At 40.5% G+C, this 22228-nt stretch overlaps 1 protein-coding gene across 4 annotated transcripts in view; it reads right to left on the bottom strand.

The window, feature by feature from the left end:
* HIPK3 (homeodomain interacting protein kinase 3) overlaps positions 1 to 22228 on the bottom strand; it is a 122703-nt gene that overhangs the window by 79025 nt on the left and 21450 nt on the right. For 2 of the 4 annotated variants that reach the window (XM_074997624.1, XM_074997623.1), the window contains exon 2: positions 8272 to 9370. The exons of the other annotated variants lie outside the window; for them this stretch is intronic. In XM_074997624.1, coding sequence (XP_074853725.1) covers positions 8272 to 9368 — 1097 coding nt within the window. In that variant the 5' untranslated portion in view covers positions 9369 to 9370. The remainder of the gene's footprint in view (positions 1 to 8271; positions 9371 to 22228) is intronic. 4 annotated transcript variants of the gene reach the window in all.

Here is a 22228-nt window from a genome sequence, read left to right on the forward strand (position 1 = left end):
TTTTCATATGAATGGATGTTAAATGCACAGGGATCATTAGAAGTGGAAAGAGAACATCCTCCACTGTCTTGCAGCTCCAGAAACCAATAGTGATGAGACACCTATGGTGACCAGTTTCCCTGAGACGAATAGGGGCCCATTTCAGCTCTCAAAGATGCAGAAAATATCATAGTCCTTGAGTAAGAAAATTTGACTGACAAGTCAGGAAAAATTGGGGTCTGGGGTACTGTAGTACCTCAAACATGTTTCCACCAGGTTATCAGCCCAATTCTGAAGACGCTAGAAGGTCAGATACCTGAAGTGTTCTGTAATGCAATGTCAGGTTTAGTGAAATCTTTCTTTAGGCAATTGGGTTTTTGGTTGTGGGTTTTGTTGTTGGTTTGTTTGTTTCAATATAAGAACTAGTGAGCCAACAAGTATTACAGGAGAGCTTCTCTTAAAATGGATGAAGCAATCACTTAAAAAGACCAACTGATTGCATAAAGATACAATTCTATACAAATAGTGAAAATATATAATGCCTTTTTGCCTTGGACTGGGAATCAGAACTATTATCAGCTGCATAAACCAAATGAGCAGAAGAAAGGCCAGTGGATAGGAATTAGTAACAGGTCTAGTATTTTTGCTGAGTTGAGACTGCATTTGTGGCACAAGCAAAGCAGGGCAATCCAATGAAAATCCTAGGGAGAAAGCTCTTAATTAGAGGTGCCTGGGACCCCAAACAGAAAACTTAGTTTACTCACTGTAACTGTTCAGCAAAAATTATTATTATAATAACTGGAGATGCACATCTCCTAGAACTGGAAGGGACCTTGGGAGGCCATCTTGTCCAGTCCCCTGCTCTCTTGGCAGGACCAAGCACCATCCCCCAGCCCTATTTGCCCCAATACCTAAATGACCCCCTCAAGCATTGAACTCACAACCCTGGGGTTAGCATGCCAGTGCTCAAACCACTGAGCTACCACTCCCTGCTTTTTTTGTCTCTGTCTATTCACACTAATTGGTCACCGAGCTTCTGATGTTGAGCCACAGAGCTCTATTAAAAAAAAACAGATCTACTGGGGTGTCCAGCAACACTCTTGCATTTAATTATGGTCAATGCCATCTATAGCTCTCTTGCTCACCCCTACTCCTCGCTACTTAGGTTGATGAGTTCAGAAATAGAAAGAATGCCAAAGCAGAGAAGGCAGTTTGTTGTGAGACTGCAGAGAAGCAATTCTCAAAGAAAAGTTAACCTAATCCCCCTATCCTCTTTGAGGACCTCTGCACATTCCCACTAATGGGGACACTGCTTTCTAATTCCCATCACAGAACAGAAGGCAGGGAATTCTAAGTAAAAATTGACATAGTGTCACTTTATCAATCTGAGCATCAGAACGTAATGCCAAGTCTAAATAATAGTGAACAGGGAAATTATTGATTTTAATGTTGTTACTTTGCAAATCTTTACTGAGGAAACTTGTCTTAGACAAGCTAGAAAGGTAGTTTGCGGTGTGTCTCAAGAGGAGTGTGTCTTTCACCCCATGTGTCCTAGCCTCCTGCCTAAAGAGTAGCAGTATTCAATAAATCTCACAATACAGTGGGAAAGAGATTACTATATTCCACTCTGCATCTCGGTCCGTACTTCACAGTCTGATTTCCTACAGGGTTTAAACCTTTCTAACAGAGTTTTTGGTTTTGTTTTTTTTTTTAAAACATTCAGAAAGTATAACTCAGACTACCCCTGGATCAGCATGGGGAGGGAGAGAGAGTCTTCTTCCTTCTTTTAAACCCTTATATTCAGAGTGGAACAAAGGTCATCTACAAGTCTCCTCCACTTCATTCCGTCTTGAGGTGGAACTTCTAACTGACCCCAGGAGTATCCCAGTTGTTGTCCTTCAACCTCAGTAGATTTTTCTCCACGTTGTCTGAGGTCGTCGTCTTTTGCGTTGTCCTGCAGGTTCCATTTGAGAGCTTGATGGAATATGCTGGATGATGGTTTTCTGAGAACGTATCCTAGCCATCCTACTTTCTTCTCTTGATTTGAATGTCAAGTGGTTCTTGTTCTGCTCTGTTCCAAACCTCCTCATTTGTAACAAAGTTTAGCCATTTAATGCAAAGGATGTACCTCAGGCATCTGTTTATCAATGTCTGTAGCTCATGATTTGAAGACTTCTTAGTATGCCAGGTCTTGCATCCATACAAGAGCACACTCTACATTTGTATGAAAATGCTCAGTTCCATCCTTGCAGATACTGTTTGTGATTCCATATGGGATGAAGAGTCTTGAATACAGGTGTTGCTTTTCTTGTTCTTGCTATGATATAATTGTCTGTTCTTCTGTCTCTGCCCATAATACTCCCCAAGCAGGTGAAAGGGAGATACAAAGCAATGAGAAAATTGGAGACAACCTTAGGCAAAAGTTTAAAGAGGCAGCATGACAATTTTTTCTCTGACTCACATTGGTTAAAGTAACCATTAAGACACTAAGCTCACTAACCCTCCTTGCAGAAGTGATGGTTGTTAAGAACACGGTTTTGGCGCACACATTTGAAACTGACCGAGCTAGGTGCCCATAGGATGGACCCATAAGCATTGTCAGGACTAGATTAGGTCTCAACTAGGGATGGTTCTGATACAAGGGTTCAGGGATTACTTGATCCCTTAAAGAAACGTAGAACGATGAGGTGAGATTTATCCTAACCAAGCTGTGGTAAGCACAGATACCTGCCAAACGAACCGTAAGGAAAGTTGTTGCTAGCTCCTGCAAATCTCCTGTGTACAAGAGATTCTAAAGCTGGAGGGATACCTACCCATGACAAATTTAATGCTTTCGCTTTCACTCGGCACAAACTATGTTCCTTTCAGCAAGTCGTACTTCAGGGCAGAGTTCTGCATGGATGTTTTGCTGGAATCTTCTCAACCTGATAATCTCAAAGCAAAATAGCTGTTCTTTGCACAATAAGAGAAGATCTGCTTACCAGATCTAGCTAGGCCATAATGGCTCTATATCAATATTTCCCAATTTTATTTGGCCATGGAACCCTTTTAAACTTGAAAGAATTTTGCAGAACCCCATTCCCAGGCTCCCCCTCGGCCCCCAACCTGCCCCCCAACTCCAGGCTTTACTTGCCTCAACCCTCAAATCCACCCCCTCATCCCCAGGCTTCACCTGTCAGCCTGAAACCTGTCCCCGCATCCATAGTCTTAACGCCCCTCCGCCCCAAACCTGCCCACCCCCACCCCCCAGATTAACCCACCTCAGCCCCAAACCAGCCCCAGGGACTAACCCATCTGTGGCACTGGCTGGTGAGCCTATGCTAGGCAGCCACATGCGCCCAGTGAAAGGAAGGCTGGCATGGAGGGGTTCCACTGATGTGGGTGTGGCTGCTCAGATAGCAGGGCAAGTGAGGGTCTCTCTGTGACTCCCTGCCCTGCCACCACTGAAATAATGGAACTAAATTCAGTTGTTTTAATGGCCGGATCCCTCCCACCACCCTGCCGGCCATTAAACCAGTTCTACTGTTTCAGCAGTGGCAGGGCAGGCACAGAGGAGTTAGCTATTGTTACGGATGTGTCTCACAGAACCCTTACTTTCATTCCGTTGAACCCCAGGGTTTCACAGAACACTGCTTGAGAAACACTGCTCCACAATGTTTGATCCTCCTTAAGACACTGATGATCAAGGGAATCATGGGGCTGGAAGAGCAAAAAGATATAGCAGATGTAAGTGCTCCAATCCAACAGAAATGTCGACAGTGGTTTTCTGTCCCCATGAGCCCAGGTCAATTAGTGGGAAAGAGGTGTGTGCATGCGGGGGGTGTCTGTGTACACTAGATACACTAGGTACGTAATGTGAGGCTATTCACTGCTGAGAGGACCTCACAGTCAGGTGGGCAAAACCAGGAACAACTGCTGATGACAGTTATTCCACGGGTTCCAGACTTAATGGCTGCCTCATGAAAGGTGCAGAACTCAATATACAGAGTCCAACTGCGCTCTGCTCAGGACAGGAGAACAGGCAGACAAGCCTTACTTTATTATGCATACTGGAGGAACCACAATCCCAGTCTGCACTCCCCTTACAGATGGAATTCTGTCTCCTACCTTTAGAAAGGCCTCAGTCTGTTTTAGGAGCTCTTTTCCTAGGAGAACCAGACGAAGGAGAATGATCTTTTCTCCTCTTGGGAGAAGAATTAGAATCTGGCTAAACAACAACCATGCTGTTTCTGATACCTTTTAAGGGCTGACAATTTGTGGATGTCTGTGGTGCCAAAACAGGCCCCATACCCTCCTCAAGATGCATCCTTTTCTTGAATGACTTACAGAGGGCTGACCCTGCTTAAACAAGGCACAAACATCAAGTATGAAGGTCACTTGTAGGAACAGCCACCACAACCAGGTAATTTATAAAATTTGGTGACAGCATCTCAAGAGGCTAAACCCTACTAAGCTACTTCTAAGGTACTACTTCAACTAATCACTTAACTTCACACACAAAGCAGAGAAAATCAGAGAACTGTGAAGTAAAACACTACAAAAATGCTCGGACTCAAGCAGTGGGCTGGGTAAGAAGAAACTGAGCTAGACTGCAGTGGCACCACTCAAACGGCTATGGGAGAGGTTAAGGACACCACTCCAACCAGTAGCACTACACAAGCTGTATGGCTTTAGTGTGCTGAATACAGACATAAGTGAGTGGAATGTGTGTCTACAGCCACTCAAACCAGCAGCACAAATCCCTATACTAGCTGCTTCTGAAAGGCTGAGCAGCCAAACTAAACAGAGTTCAAGCAAGTACAGTTCCTAATATATCGGCAAAATGCAGAAACAGATTTGACCCACTTTCACTAGTAAAACACATGGAGGATTAAAAGGGTATACTAACAATTAGTTTAGTTTGACTCAAAAATATACATGCTAACTAACACAGGTGGTTAGCAAAATGTAGGAAAGCCTTGAAAATATGCTCAAATACTATGGGTGCATCTACACTTGCATTCCTCTTTCAAAAGAGGTATGCAAATGAGGCAAATCAAAAATGAGAATGAGGTATAAATTTGCGTATTTGGCAGCTCATTTGCATATTATTTCAAAAGAAGGAAGCTAGTGTAGATGCTGCTCTTTCAAAAGTAAACCCATCTTTGAAAGAATCCTTCTTGCCTTTATTTAATGGGAAGAAGGATTCTTTCGAAGATGGGGTTTACTTTCAAAAGAGCAGCATCTACACTGACTTTCTTCTTTCAAAAGAATATGTAAATGAGGTGTGAAATATGCAAATATATACCTCAACTGCATTTTCAATGTGCCTCATTTGCATACCTCTTTCGAAAGAGGGATGCAAGTGTATATGCAGCCTATGAGAAATGCAGCCTCTAACAACCAAAGTTTGGGAAGGATGCTGAGCTTTGACCATGGTATATGGAATCAGTAGTGACCCTAACTTATAAATATTATCCTGGAGAAAATATTTTTACAACTGTGCCCATATCTACTCCAGGCCTAAGGAGAGGATCAAGCTCCAAAATGCCAAAAACTCATTTTTAGCTAAGATAACAATCAATGTGACATCATTTCTTTGTTGAATTGTATAAAGAAGATTTATAATGGGGCAAGTCTGTTTCTACATTTATATCATAAAGCTCTTACAGTAAAGCTCACAATTTGTATTTTGAAAAAAATTCTCACTACACTATTGTAACAGTTACTGTCTTGGTAAAATATGTACCTGAGAAAAATAACTGGGGTGAATCAAAATTTTTTACCCTTCTTCCAATGTTGGGCAGCTCTACAATAAAATTCTCCCCAGTGAGTATCACATGTACAATTCATGACAGAAAATGAAAGGATTGGCCAGTGACGAAGGCTTTATACCAATGTATAATCAACATGATCACCGTAAACAGAACAAATGAGAATGTGAGAACAGAACAAGGACTCAACTATTAAACAATACTTCTAATTTTAAATTATTTTTATGCTATATGTACCTAAACTAATTTTAAATGTATTAAAATTGCATGTACTATGTTTTGATATGCAAATTCAATTATTTTGACAAAAAAAGTAAGTGTCTAATATTTAGAGAAGGTCTCTTGCACCCCACTCCTGCCCCCCCTCCCCCCCCAATTTCCAGACCCACACTCTGGGGCTCATATGCAAGGGGAATGAGGGGAGTGTTTTTCAGTCAGGGACCACACCAGTAAGGGTTTTGTTGAATTTTTTAGGTGTGGCCCCAGACTGATTTTTCTGTGGCTCAGTGACCCACCCCCCAACACACACACACACACACACACACACACACACACACACACACAAAGACTCCCCACCCCTGTTCTATAGCACCAAGAGTTATAACAGTGCTATTAACTTTAGGCAGCGATGCCCTTAGTGAACAACAGCACACCATGCTATCCAAAAGGCATTTGAATTTCTCAATGTCCATAGTACTATGCACTTGCAATACAACTTGCTGAAATGGAACTGCAGTTACTCGTACCAGACAAAAAAAATATATAAAGAACAGAACTAATATCTATTTATACTTGAGGTAGCTAGTTACATATTGGTTTTCCAATATACAGACTATTCCACTTAATGTGTTCAAATTCCATGCCGTGAAAATAAATATTTATGGCAGTCTTACCTTTCCTTGCTTTACATGCTGCAATTATTTTCCATATCCAAAGAAAGCTAGGAAAAATGCTAGTGTGAAAAGGACTTTCTATAGTCCACGTTCTCTCTTTGCTGAAAGCATAACAAGTAAACTGAATTGTGCTCCAGTAGACATGTAAATGCTAAGAGCTTGATCCCTAGTTGTGCCAAACGGGGAAAGGCACTCCTGGCAGTAAATCACAGATAACTGGAACCTTTACCTACTTCCAAAACTGAAAGGGTGCCAGAATACAAATTGGAGAACAAGGTTGCATAATTGTTCATTTCTTCTCTTTCATGAGTTTGTATCAGGCATACTGTGTGTGTAGCAACTCAACAGCTTCCCAATGAAGATGTGCATTCATATATTTGCCTTTTTTTTTTTTAAATGTGTAACTGGCATCAGAGGGACTAAGCAACAGGGGAACTGTGAAGCAGAAGTGGAACTGCTAAATGAGAACAGCAGCTGTGCCCAAGCATCTCTTTGCTGTAGGATCCTCATTTAGAAGATTTGGAGACTGACTAATTGACTTGCTTCAATAAAACAATTGCAACTGGCCCATATCAATTGACTTGGTTTCACAGGACAACAATTATGGGGCTAAAAAACAACAGTCTAGATATTCAGATTCATGCTGGAGGCCAGACTTTGGGATGTTTATAAGCCTCAATTAAAGGATTCATTTCACCAGCCCCTAAAGTTCACTGAAACTGATGGAGGTTGAGGACATTTAGAATCTAGCAAGAGCTGAACATGTGTGTACATACATGGCAGAGAAAATATAAAGAAATACAGTCTCTTGTATGGAAGAGACTACACATGCCACATTATTACCAACAATAAAGAGAAATTTGTATTTTTGGTCAGACAGAAATAAGGCATTCTGCAGAGATAAGCAACGTGTAATTGACACGTAGAATGAAAGCCATAAAAAGTTAACAAAAATTCATGAAGTGAAATTTTAAAAAAAGAGCTCTTTCAGAAAGTCTGTTCTTGACCAGAGATAGGGAGAATGCAACATTCAAAACGTAATTCTGGAGGGAATTCACAGTAATGTAAAAAACTAACCTCCTGCCCCATGCAGTAAATACTCTTACAGCAAGGAAACTACATTTGAAACAGCACTTCTCAAACTGTGGGTCGGGAGCCCAAAGTGGGTTGTGACCCCCTTTGACTGAGATCATCAGGGTTGGCTTAGACTTGCTGGGGCTCCAGGATGAAGTCCAAGCCCCACTGCCGAGGGCTGTGCTTCAGCTGTATGCTACAAGCTCACGTTGCCATCCCCATGAAACCCTGGAGCTTCAGCTTTGGTCCCTCTGCCCAGAATGGTAGGGCCTGGGCTTTGCTCGCGCCCCCAACCTGGGGCTTCAGTCCTCTCTCCTGGGCATCTGAAGTAATTTTTGTTGTCAGACGGGGGTCTCCATGCAATGAAAATTGAGATCCCAATGTAAATCATAATCAACTATTTTATTTTTGAATTAAGGAAATGCTTATATGGTCAATTTGAATCTAATTACTATTTACTACCTGAAAAGCGGTAGTTGCAACACACACTGACGTTATTTTTAGTGGATGAGAATGTTAATATTCATTAAAAGAAAAAAAAAACCAAGTAAGAAAACAGATTAAGTACCTACCTGTAATACCGAGACTGTAAATAGGTTGAACAAACAGTCTTTGATACATGGCTGGCAGACCCAAAGTCTATAACTTTAACCCGATAGGGCTGCCGGACAGGATCCACCAACATAATGTTCTCTGGTTTGAGGTCAGCATGGATTAAACCAAGACTTTTTAGTTTTTTCAGTGCAGTGGCCACCTGTTGCAGAATAGGCCGTATTACTTTTAGTTGTAGAGGGCTGAATTTGTTTTGCTTCAAAAAGTCATATAAATTCTGTTCCAACATCTCAAACACCAAGCAAGTATGGTTACGATGTTGAAAGCATTCATAAGCTCTCACAAAATTAAATTCATCAGCATTTTCAGTACTTAGTCGGGCTAATATGCTCACTTCTATTTGTCCTTGACGTGCATAAGAAGGATGATTCTTCAGAATTTTGATTGCAACAATCTCATTTGTCCCTCTTGTCCAACATTTTACTACTTGTCCAAAGGTTCCTCGCCCAAGGAAATCCAGGACCTCATATGTATTTTTCACTGAACACAACACCTCATGCTGTACTAACTGATAATCTCCATCTCCACTGGTACCACTCTGTTTTGAAGTTGCAGTAGTTGTCACAACCGTCACTGGGTTTCCCATATTTGCTTGCAACATTGCAGGTAATACTGACAGTTCATCAACGATCTGCATTGCGCTTTGATTATTCAACTCTTCACTCTTACGCTTCAATCCACATCGCTGGGATCCATCCAGTAAATCTAACCTGGTTCCCTGTGTACCAGTCTGAGGTGCCTCAACTTGAGGTTGCTTCTCCTGCACTGCTAATACATTTGTAGCACCTACAGTATTTTTTAAAGCAACAGCACTTGTCTGCAACAAAAAGTTCTGTCCTCGAGGTCTCTCAAATGGGTTCTTAGTCTGAAAATATGTACTAATCCTGTTAGGAGAATGAGCAATTCCAAAGTTTTTACCATTCACGTAGATCCGTGGATAGATTCTTTCGTGGTACACACAGCTGCTTGGCTCTACTTTGAGTTTCTTCACACTACAAAAGGCACTTGACTGGGTTTGATAAACATATGGTGGATAGACCAAGACTTGTGAGGCCATACCTGAAGAAGGATGTTGGGGGGTGGGGTGAGGGAAGGGGAAAAAAAAGTAAGAAAATCACAATTTAAATTTGCTAACAATTTCTTCTTCTGAGAAATCAAAACAGTCAAATTAACTACTTCAATTTGCCATTAAGCTACCTAACTGCCTAAGACAGTGGTTCCCAACTTTTTTTAAACAAAGGCAACCCACCCAAATGCATTTTTGCCTTTTTTGATGAGTCCAAATTCATCATAGACCTTCATCCTCTTCTCCGCTGCTTTCTCCTCCTCACCTCCAAATCAGACACTAACCAGATGCAGCAGCATCTTTTGCCCCAGCACTGCAATCTAACCCCAACCCAGTGTGGAGCAAGGGTGGAGAGAGCGCCCACCTCATACACCTTGCTGCAGCAGCTTCTGTCCCACGATAATAGGCCCCACTCCCTGGTATATAGAATAGCAGCACCATTAAAGGTTTAACCTCGCTACCCTCCATCATGATGGAGGGGCAGCTGAGCCAAATTTGAGTAAGTGATGTGGCAAATAAAAAGTTATAGGCCACCAAAGTTTGGCCCATGCTCCAGGTCACAAGGCACAGAATCAGGCCTAATCCTATAGGACATGAACCCCTGCTGCAGAGTTAATGGGGCGAGTGCTCACACTCCAAATCATCCCACCCCTAGGCCACCCCTCTGTACCAGGCCCCAAGAACAACCTAGAAACTTGCTGTAACACAGGTGGATTGGGAACCACCATTTGGAAAAACATTGCCATATGTTTTTCACCCTAATTCACACTGCCTCCCATGTATATGATGCGTACACTTCCACCATTCAGATTTCAAGGGCTGAGAGTTGTGGCTACCGTTCATTTTGCAATGGTTGTACAGGATGGTACGCAGCAGCTCAACAACACCATCCTTTCTCAGGAAGAGGAAGCTAAACGTCTTGCACACCAGAATCTAAGTTCCAATTAAACGGACCCTCTTGCTCTCATGGCTGTGAAAGATAACCTTCAAGTTATAAGCAGAGTATAACCTGATGCAGCAATGTCTGCCTCAGTCTGTGGATAGCCTGCAACAATAGCTCTGGGTGCAAGCATCTTAACATCCTGAAGTATAAATTCAGAACTAGTTATTTTAAAACATTAACATTTCTACAATTTCATAGGATAAAAGCATATATGAAAGAGATGAGCATCAGCTGATATCACTGCTATCCGACAACAGGAAAGGAGAATCATGAAGACCTGCACAAACTGCTCTAAATGGCACCTTGTTTTGGTTTGACTAGTGAGCAAGACATAGGTTCTCTATCCAAAGCTTGCAATGCAACCCCCACTCCACCCCTGCCCACACACAAACACACACTCAATATTCCCATACCAGTGAATAATTTCTAAATTTACAATGTAGTCCTACAACATAACATAGATGATTACTGTACTTCTAAATTGTACACCAAAATGCTTTTGTATAAAACAGGAAATCCCACATTTGTCATACAAAAACTAGAAATGTCTCTTATAACACTTTCTTTTTAGATGTACCCTAAAAATACAGCAGCAGATAAAAAGATTTAAATGAGGTTTTTTTTGTTTGTTTGTTTTTGTTTTTGTTTTTTTGTTTTTGTTTTTTTTTTGAGAAAAATTCCATGGAAGCTAGCTTTCTAGACACAAAGGTACTGCATAACAAGAGATAGCTCATCTGCATTATATGTTACATCAAGTTAAATGTGTCCAGTTTTCAAGGCCCTAAATATTACAGTCCTAGTCCATATCTCTAACTTTACCTCATATTAAATCCCTGAACTTCATCTCCTTTGCTCTGTAAAACATACCAACCTCAATGCCTCATACACCAACCTGTTGCTTCCACAACATCTTTGTTTGCAACACATTTTCCCCAATTAGGTGGAGACAAATACATGTGAGGGTTTTAATAACACTTTTAAAATTTAAATTTGTTATGTTCTTACTTTTAAAAATAAACCTATTTAAAATTAAATTATGACAACCTTCATATTAAAGTCTTCAATGGGATATGCCAACTCTTCTAGATATTTTTACAGTTTTACAGCAGACCACATGAAAAGCACTAGCGAAGTCAATACAAATTAAAATTTTACATAGACCAGGAGTGGGTAAGAAACACTCCATGGGCCAGATGTGGGTTGCCACTGTTAGCCCTTTGCAGGCCACTAGATGCTTTGTTTACCTAACCATATGAAACTGCTCGCAGTTCACCATTACCAGTCAATGGGAGCTTCAGGAAGTGGTGAGATAGTCATATCTCAGAAATAACAGGTGAAACAGACTGTTGGATGCACTGCTAACATAGGACTGGTTTATACAACACTGTAATTGACTGGACTTAATCTTCCAAATTCATTCACTAATTCACACAAACAGAGTGCCACAGTGACACCTAAGTGCACATCCTTATAGCTTCACTTACTTCAGCCAAGTTGCCTTGCATAAATTGTGATAAGGATTTCCATCTCCCCCTATAAATCCCCAATGGAATCCAATATCCACAACAGCAAGGTAATAGGAGTATCAATAATACTCATACTGGGTGCGTCCACACTAGGAATTACCTTCGAAGTTAACTTTGAAGTTAGGCACTACCTCAAAGTAGCCTGAAGACAATCAGCACACATTTTCTCTTACTTCGAAGTCTTTACTCCATTCCCAGGAATGGGATGGAGTAAAGGAATGGAGTACTACCCTACTTCAAAATTTAACTTCGACGTAGGGTGTGTGTAAATGCTCAACTCTGAAGTAAGCAACTTCAAAGTTATTTTTGTAGTGTAGACACAGCCACCGAGTAACAAGTTTGTGGCAGTGGATACACAAACAGTATAATAATCTAGTACCACTTAAGCCACAAGTAGCCAAAGAGAAAATACTATGCAAGTAACAGCAGAACATATCCAAAGAAATTCAGGTCTTCAGTGGTCTCTATGGTTGTTCAGAGTTAGGTCATAGGGCATACTAAACAACTTACATATTCAGTCATATGTCTCATTTCACTTCACATGATGAGTAGAGGTGCTCTAGAAAGTCCAACAAAACATCTTTCACAATGAGAAGACCGTGCTCAGTACATACTTGTAAAAGTATTGTCTGCACGTCTTTTTTACTCAAACAATTTTGTAGTCATATAAAACCCCATAGTCTGGGATCTCTCAAGTGATTGTTTCTTTTTTATCACAAGTTGTACACATTATATGAAGTGAACTATCAACCACAGGACCAAGAAGAATCTAATTTAGGTTGTGTTTTAATGCTCAAAATTATGGATTATTATTAATGTTCCTATTCCTGAACTCATAACAGTAACAAGAACTCATGAGACAGAAAAAATTGCTTTCTTCCAGTCCTTCACTGTACTGGCAACATACTACCATTTCCTACATCAGACAAGGACCCCAATGTATGTATTTTCTCACCTCCAGGATAAACACCACCTTCTTAATTATTAAAACAAATCAACCTTGAGATGATTGCAGTGCAGTTTGCCTTGACTATATTTGTTCCTTTTGATCAGTCATGCTTGCAAAGAATTAAAACTGGATTACAAAGTAGGCAAATGTTACTCGGAGTATTCAAAGCTGACTTCATTGTTCCGAAAAAAGTGTAAAGTCACAAAGCCTTACAGGAGACAATATAACCCTGGCAGACACAACAATCTGTTTTGGCTGAGATCATGTCTACCTTGTTGTGAATATAAAAACCTCTGAGGAACCCATGTGTGAAGCCCTTTTTGCAAACAATTATGGTTAACTTAGTCACAGTGAAAGTGACCTTTAGATTATCCTTGACAGGTTCTGAGACGTGACTGAACAATTTGGACTCACTATTAGCCTGGGGAAAAAATGAAGCCCTCATCCACAGACAACAAAAATGAAAACCCTCACTTTGTGCACCTTGTCAGTACCACCTGAAGTGATGGTTCCCTGGATGAAGAAATATCAAACAAAATATGAAAGACAAGCCAGGCTTTCAGAAAACTCTCTCATAAGACATTCAACCAGCATACTACCAAACTGTTAACAAAGCTGATATACAATGCAGTGATGAGAGCATCCCTTTTAACTGAGTGTAAAACAGTCCTTGTCCAGGTGCCCACCAATATGCCCAGCTGTAGCCACTATCTAGCCCTCTACCTCATGGGTGAGCCAGAGCACATTCGTGATAGTTGATATGGTGCAAGTCGGGAAGGAAGGGACTCAGGCCCACCCACTACTCTGAGTCCCAACCAAGGAACCCTCTGTCAACAGCCTTGTCTTACCTCCTCTTCTCTTCCCTTCACTGCCTTAGTATTTGGGCCACTTCCACCTGTGATCCCTTGAAAAATTTGGGCCTCTATGTCAGGGCCAGCAGTCAGGCAGGCATCAGGCTGACACCCTAAGTAGCTCCTCATTGTTTGCCCAGTATCACTGTACTAAGATTCTTGCTCTGTCCAGGAGTTGGTCCTGCACTTTCTCTGGCCAGAACCTAACTGAACTCAGCTCTGCTGTCAAAACAAAAAAGCAGTCCAGCAGCACTTTAAAGACTAACAAGATAATTTATTAAGTGATGAGCTTTCGTGGGACAGACCCACTTCTTCAAATCATAGCCATACCAGAACAGACTCAATATTTAAGGCACAACCAAAAATAGTAATCAAGGTTTACAAATCAGAAAAATTACGATCAAGGTGAGCAAATCAGAGAGCAGAGGGGCAGAAGGAGGGGATGAAGTCAAGAATTAGATAAAGCTAATCACAGAATCGCAGGCACATTCTCATGTTCCTCAACTAACATCATATATGTCATCATGTGCCAACAATGCCCACATGCTCTGTATATTGGACAGACTTTAAACTCTCTTAGACAAAGAATTAATGGGCATAAAACAGACATAAAAACACTGCTGATTCACAAACCCGTCAGCCAGCACTTTAATGGAGTGGGCCATTCTGTTAATGACCTGAAAGCCTATGTTTTAGTGAAAAGGAACTTTCACAGCCGTTTGGAAAGAGAGGCTGATGAATTTTCTTTTATATTCATATTCGACATATTAACACTTGGTTTGAACCAGGATGGCAATTTTCTAGTTCATTATAGGGACTCTTTTACATACTTTGCTTTATCTAATTCTTGACTTCCCCTCTTCCTTCTGCCCCTCTGCTCCCTGATTTGCTCACCTTGATCATAATTTTTCTGATTTGTGAACCTTGATTACTATTTTTGGTCCTCTGTGCCTTACATACTGAATCTGTTCTGGTATGGCTATGATCTGAAGAAGAGGGTCTGCCCCACGAAAGCTCATCACCTAATAAATTATTTTGTTAGTCTTTAAAGTGCTACTGGACTGCTTTTTTGTTTTGATACTATATAGACTAGCACAGTTATTTCTCTGTTATTATGCTGCTCTGCTCTGTTGGAGCAGCTACTTGTATGTAAGACTGCTCCCAAAAGCTGCCCTCTGATTGGTTTCTGCCAGAAGCCCTTCATCCATGGGCTGGGGTGCTATGCAAGCTCCCTCCAGCCTGCATTAACCACTTCCTTGCAGCAGTGGGGCACTCGTCCCACTACACCCGCCTCTTTCAAAACTCGAAGTAGTATCAGACAGCAGAATGTGATGCTCTGTTTGGGAACAAAGAACAAATCATCGGACTGCTCCTGTTCTGCCCTGCACTAGGAACACATTGGCAGGCAGACAGCTATTAGAGGGGTAGGGGACCTGCTGCTATGCTGTTTTGACTCATTCTTCCGAGCTGGTACACTGAAAGTCCATAAAAACTTAAGAATGGCCATATTGGGTCAGACTAATGGTCCATCTGCACCACAGTCTGTCTTCCAAAAGTAGCCAATACCTGGTGCTTTATAGGGAATGAACAGAGTAGCTATCAAGTGACCTATACCCAGCATCTGGAAAACACAGGCTAGGGATGCTTCAGAGCAGGATTTTACATCTCTGTCCATACAAGGTAAGGTCCATCAATGAGTATATTCTCCATGAAATTTATCTAGTTTTTTTTTTTGTCCCCCCCGGCAAACCCTGTTGCAGTCTTGGCCTTTACAACCACCTCTGGAAAAAAGTTCCACAGGTAGATTGTGTTGTGAAAAAATATTTGTTTGTTGTAAACCTGCTGCCTATTAATTTCATTTGGTGACCCATTCCTCTGTTACGAGGAATTGTCCACACCTATCATTATTTCATAAACCTATCATATCTCCATTTAGTCATCTCTTTCTCAAGCTGAAAAGTCCCAGTCTTCTTAGCGTCTCCTCATATGGAAGCCATTCCAGACACAATCATTTTTGTTGTCTGTTACTGAGCCTCCTCCCATTCCAATATATCTTCTTTGAGATAGGGCGATTGGCTCTGCGCTCAGTATTTAAGATGAGGGCAAACTATGGATTTATATAGAGGCAATATGGTATTTTCTTTATTGTTATCTGTCTATTTCCTAATGTCACTGCTCACTGAGTGGACGTTTTCAGGTAACTAGCCACAGTGACAATAAAGTCCTTCAAGTGGCAGTAACTAATTCAGATCTCATTTTGTGTGTATAGTTGGAATTACATTTTCCCAACGTGCATTACTCTGCATTTATTGACAATGAATTTCAACTGCCGTTTGTTGACCAGCCACCCAATTTTGTGGGATCCTTCTGTAGCTATTCACAGTCTGCCTGGCACTTTACTACCTTGAGAAGTTTTGTATCATCTAAAAATGTTGCCACTTCACCACTGACTCCTTTTTTCCAGATCATTTATGAATATGTTGAACAGTACTGGTCCCTGTACGACCTTTCGGGACACCACTATTTACCTCTCTCCATCCTGAAAACTGAACATTTATTCCTACCCTGTGTCCCATTTTTCAACCAGTTACTCATCTATGAGATGAGCTTTCCTCCTTCCCTGTAACAGATTACTTTGCTTAAGAGCCTTTGATGAAGCTACTTGTCAAAGGTTTCCGGAAAACTTAAGTACGCTATATACAAGGAATCCCCCTTATCCACATGCTTGTTGACCCTTCAAAAGAATTCTAGTAAATCCAAACTCATTTCCCTTTACAAAAAACAAGTTTACTCTACTCCAAAAAACCACATTTACCCAGATGACTGATAATTCTGTTATTTGCTATAATTTCAACCTATTTGCCTAGTACTGAAGCTCAGCATACTGGCCTTAATTAACGAGCTCACTCCTGGAGCCTATTTTTAAAAAACAGAGTCACACTAAAAATCCTCCAATCATCTGGTACAGAAGCGGATTTAAATAATAGGTTACATACATACCACAATTAATAGTTGTGCAATTTCATATTTGAATTCTTTCAGAGCTCTTGGGCAAATGCCATCTGGTCCAGGTGACTTATTAATGTTTAGTTTATTAATTTATTCCAAAACATCTTCTAATGATACTCAATTTAGGACAGTTCACCAGATTTATCACACAAAAAGAATGGCTCAGATTTGAGAATCACCTTTACAATCTCAGCTGTGAAAATTAACACAAAAGAATCCATTTAATTTTTCTGCAAAGGCCTTATGTATACTGCCACAGTACTTGTTTAGCAGCTCAACTATCCCATGCCCTCACTTATTGGAAGGGGGAAGTATCTTCCGGCTTTTGACTTAATTTTTTTCTTGTTTTTGCCTTTCCTAATTATAATTTTTACACTTCATTTGCCAGAGTTTATGCTCCTATCTATCTTCCTAACTAGGATTTAACATTAATTTTTTTTGAAGGATGCATTTTTGACTAAACTTCTTACTTTGTTGTTTACCCACAACAGCACTTCTTTGGTCTTCTTACCATGTTTTTTTCTTCATGTGGGATATACGTTCATACTGAGCTTCTTTTATGGTGGCTATGCCTACACAAGAGAGTCTGTCAACAAAACGCCAGTTTTGTCAATAAACCTTGAGGCGTGTCCACATTCCCTAGGCATCATGTCGACAGTAAATCAACAGAACATGGCACTTCAGTCAAATGCCTCTGTTCACAGAAAGCCAGCCCGGACATTCTGCGGGGGGCCTTCTGTCAACAGAGAGGCTTCCAGGACACTGAGCAGCCCTGTCTGCTGTGCTTCCAGTTGGCTATTTTGCCAACAGAGCAGCCAGGCAGTCCAGCCACTCTGTCGACAGAGTGATCCACTTTGCTATCTAGATGCAATCTATTAACAGAAGTTTTTTTTGGAAGATCCATGTCGACAGATTGCTGTAGTGTAGACATAGCCGGTGTCTTTAAAAAGTTTCTATGAAACTTGCAGGGATCTCAGTTTTGGCACTGTACCTTAAATTTGTCTAACTTCATTATTTTTGTTCGTAAGTATTCTTATTTGTATCCTTCATTTTGATTGTATATACACTCTATTTCTGTTCTAGTATAAATGCCAATGATTTCTTTTATGAATTGCAAAATAGACAGCAACTCTAAAGTTATGCTCTGATTTATAAAAACCATAATATCTGTTTTACTATTAGAAACTGTTTCAATTATTACCATGAGTAACTGTTCATACATTAAAAATAATATACAGCATTTTAAATTTATCCAGAATTTTCACTCTTGACAGTATACTTAGTTCTTAAATAGGGACAGTAATATCTTGTTACCTGCACCAAGAAATTATCAGGTCTTAAGAGTGTTTTCAGCCCCTCACCCATATTTGATGAACATTAGTGACCAGGAAAGCATTTTGCCTCCATATCTGGTTCGAAATTTAAAAAACAAAAAAGCTTACCAGTAAAAGCTCTTTCCCAAGCAAATAGAGGAAGCTGAAGTTGGTATTTTGAGACAATTTTTAAGTGCTCTCCAAAGTGCCACTTGTGATCACCCTGTTTTTGTAGACTCGGATTATACAAACTGCTGCACCTGTTAAATCTACATATCCATTTTAGAGGCCCAATTGTAAATGACAACCTTTATATTACCACTGGCAAACAGGAAATCATCCATTTTACATCATTTATTTCAACAGCTACCTTAAATAACATCTATTCATTCAAAACCTATCCCTTTACCGATAAAACCAATAACTATACAAGCTAAAGTTTACATAGGACAAAAGTACATAATATAACCCTATCAGGAGCAAGGTAGTACCAGCCTTTAGTGCAGCTTATTTGTTTTAAAGGCTCACTTAGCAACTGTTTCTAATACACAGTGATTGGAGCTAAGATATAAATATTTGGAACCGAAATTTAAACAATTTTTTAAACCCATCCACATTTCCTACTTTGCACCAATAGATAAAAACCAATGAAAACAAAAAAAACAAAAAAAAACCAACCGCTCTCCATCAAAAAAAGTTAGCTTGCCACCTCAACTAATTTATCTGAAAAAAGGCTCTCCTACAATGTAATGATCCAATAGATATCAAAAATGTATACCTGTAACATGACCATGGTATTTTTAGTATTTTTCACCTTTATCATTAAAAATATTTATACCTGTTATACTTATCACAAAAAAATGCTACTGATCATCTTAAAAAGAAAAAAAAACAAACAAACAAACAAAAAAAAAAGCCATGAAAAGCATAGATTTGCCTCTTTTTGACTATGGCTCTACACAGTACCTTCTGTCTTGGGGAAAAAAAAAAAGGAGCCAGTACTCAAACTGATCCTCCCCCTCTCGCTCCTTACCTGCCTCTCCACAACTATCCCAGGGTTGGGGCTGCCAAGATGCCAGCAACTACCGGCACAAAAAAAGCACTGACTCTACATAAGGTTTCAATTTGACTGTCAGACTTGTAAAATGACCATATATTTATGTGCAAAAAGCCTACTTTAAATACTGGAAAGCTATTGCTTGGTGCACTACTGTAAACCTATTGCAACACAAAAACTTCAAATTGTAAAATGGATTAAATTCTTTGTGCATAAAATAGAAAGTATAAAATATTAATAAAAATGCACAAATATTTTATATAAGCCATGCAGTCCTTTCACAACACTAAGTGTACCAAGGCCATGAAACTTTCTTCATTTTTAGGAAACTTTCCTTGCCCAACCTTTTGATGTTGAGCAAGGGAACTAACACAACAGACAGTGAAAATATACAGAAAACAGAACACAGTTATCATCACCATAAAACTGATTCAGTGTGGTTCTTGAGCACAGAGGACTATGCTCATGCTTTGTTTATTCAAAGCCCAGATACATAAACACTCAAAGGTAATCAAGCCAAATTTTGTATATAAACAACCATGTTTGTGTTGTAATCCACAACAGACAGACAGGATATTTTGGCTTTGATTGTCCACCAGTTTGGTGGTGATGCTGCTTTGCTATCATTCTCTCTCTAAAATACAAGGAATATCTTTGCTACCACGAATATTACTATTAATTCTAGTAAAAATGAGAGCCATATGTACTATCCCTTCCAATTTAAGCACATACTGTTTTGCTATAAATTTTTTTCCCCATTAAATGCTCATTTTATCCCTTCTGAAGTAGGTAGAGCTCCAACACTGGCTCTCATTAAAGCACCTGAGAATACACACATATTTAAGTATGTTCAGCTAGTCATGGAAGTTTTGGTAATGACAACTGCCACACAGCAAACTTAGCATCTCTGTATCACAACACAGAGATTTAATTTGCCAGTTTGGCACAATTCCTGAGACAACAGAATCTTCTAGGTAGTTTTACTACAATATTTACTAAGTTCTGCAAGTTAAATATTTTAAAGGTGTTTCTTTTTAAAATGTTTCCCTTATATTTCTTTGGTTCCTAACTTCTCTCTCTCTCTCATCCGCATAGTAATGCCACAAAGCAGTCGTCATAGTTCAAGCAATTACACTTGTATTTTGCCTCAGCAGCCCAGACAGGGCATCCACTCTCAGGCTTCTACTTTTTCAGCCACTGCTGCTCTTGGGTATAGGCATGTATCCCTCCTGAACTGAAAAAGTTATTTCTAGCCTGCACAGTTCCCTATCTTCACCATGTATTTCCCAGTACAGGCAGGTTGCCTTTAACACCTGCTTGCTATCTCTTCAGAGACAGTTAACAGGAGCAACTGCTATAGTTATAAAGGTACAACTACAGCACGTCCTATGGAAGCTTACTTTATTCTTGAGGTTAAAAAAAAGGAAGAAAAACATTAAAACCAATAAAATCCTACACACGTGCTAATAAGATCACCAGAATTAATACCAACTCCAACATGGATTCTTCTAGGAAAAGTCCTTCTATGCCTCCCTGAAATGGATTCCTTCATAATCACAAATTCATCACAGCTCCAGCTCAGATCAAGGATTGGGCCCTTCCTGTACCAGGGTCCTGTCCACTTGGCAGATCAGAAAGGTGGGGGGAACCACATCTATCAGCCAGTTTAAAACCAGATTATTTATCGAACTCTGCCCCCCCTTTTTTTTTTGGGTCTTTTGGTCCCTGAAAAATCCAATTTGAACTAGTATATGTATACCTCTCCAGTGAGGTGGCTTCCAAGGGACGAGAGAAGAAGTGCATTAGCACCTCCCTTCTCTACTGGAGAAGGTTCAAACAATGGCACAGTAACAAACATGGTTGTATTTTGATACAATGTACCCCAAAGGTATTAACCCTACTTCAACAAGGTACAGCAATGCAATCAAGCTAACGCAAAACATTTTGAAGTTCTGACATTCAGCACAGAAGTTGTCATCCTAATTCAGAATAAACTGAATTTCACTAAGATTTGCTCACAGACCTGCTCCAGTTCAACATCCATGTCTTGCTAGCTCACCAGCTAATCTGCACAAAGCCTGTGCAGATTAAGAGGGGAGCCCAAAAGATGGGCGGGTGGGCCTTCGATGTGGCATGAGACAAAGGTAGTGTAGAAAAGGATCTCTGGCTCTTTGCACTGACAAATCAGTGCAAGAAGCACTTTAACAGCATCTCTGCCTTGGCACAATGAGACAGGGGCAGCTAGGAGAAAAACTGCCTCAGCCTAGTGCACCAGTGCTTGAAAGACTGCCCTCAACCCCACAAAGAAGCCCATCAAGACCAAACACTTCACTCATGTATCTCCCCTCCCCTTCTCAACAGACCATTTTTGTTAGTGGTGAACAACCTATGGACTACATATGACGAGGGTGAATACCTCTTTCAGAGCTGTAAAGCATGGATGGATCTTTGCTCCCATACATTCCCACTTTCTGCCCCTGTCCTCCACATCAACAGTAACCTCGCCCACCAACACCACAGCTGCCCAATTCCCAGGAATGGCACAGGGAGTCAAGGAGGACAGGATGAGCAGCTATGTTGAGTAAACCTAGGGACTTGAGCAGGAATGCGAAATGGATGGAGGGTAATGCTTAAGGTATGAACAGCCTGGGAAGCCTCATGATGAAGTAGTATTCCACTCCAGTTCATTGCACCAGCAGAGCCCTTTAGTGAACCACCTCAACTTCCTAAGGACAAAGCTCCTCTCTGCTCTGCTTCTCCCAATGTAGATCCCCAGTACATCCCCGCTTCTAAATTCATTCATGCTCTCATATAACTCAGCTCCATTTCTCTACTGTCACACTTCTCAATATGCACCCACTCCCCACATCCAATATTTGGTATTAAATTAACATGAGCACCCCTCAATGGGGAATATGTTCTGTAATGCAGATATCAAACCTAGATTTGTGCTTTGATTACTAATCCAAGCAATAAGGCTTTATACACATGTACATATACTACCATGCAGCAGCTTTGTTAATCTCCTTGAGAGAAACAGACCTCAAAGTAGCCAACCATGCTGTTCTGTCCTGAATGGAATGAGCCTTGACGTGACCTTCAAGTTAGAGACCTGTCAAACTGCAACAGACACAGGGCCAGGTAGTCATTTAGACAAGGATCTCTGATTAATAGCAGAAACTACTGCAGTGGAATGAAGTGTA

This window comes from Carettochelys insculpta, chromosome 6, assembly GCF_033958435.1.
Source record: "Carettochelys insculpta isolate YL-2023 chromosome 6, ASM3395843v1, whole genome shotgun sequence".
Lineage (NCBI taxonomy): Eukaryota > Metazoa > Chordata > Testudines > Carettochelyidae > Carettochelys > Carettochelys insculpta.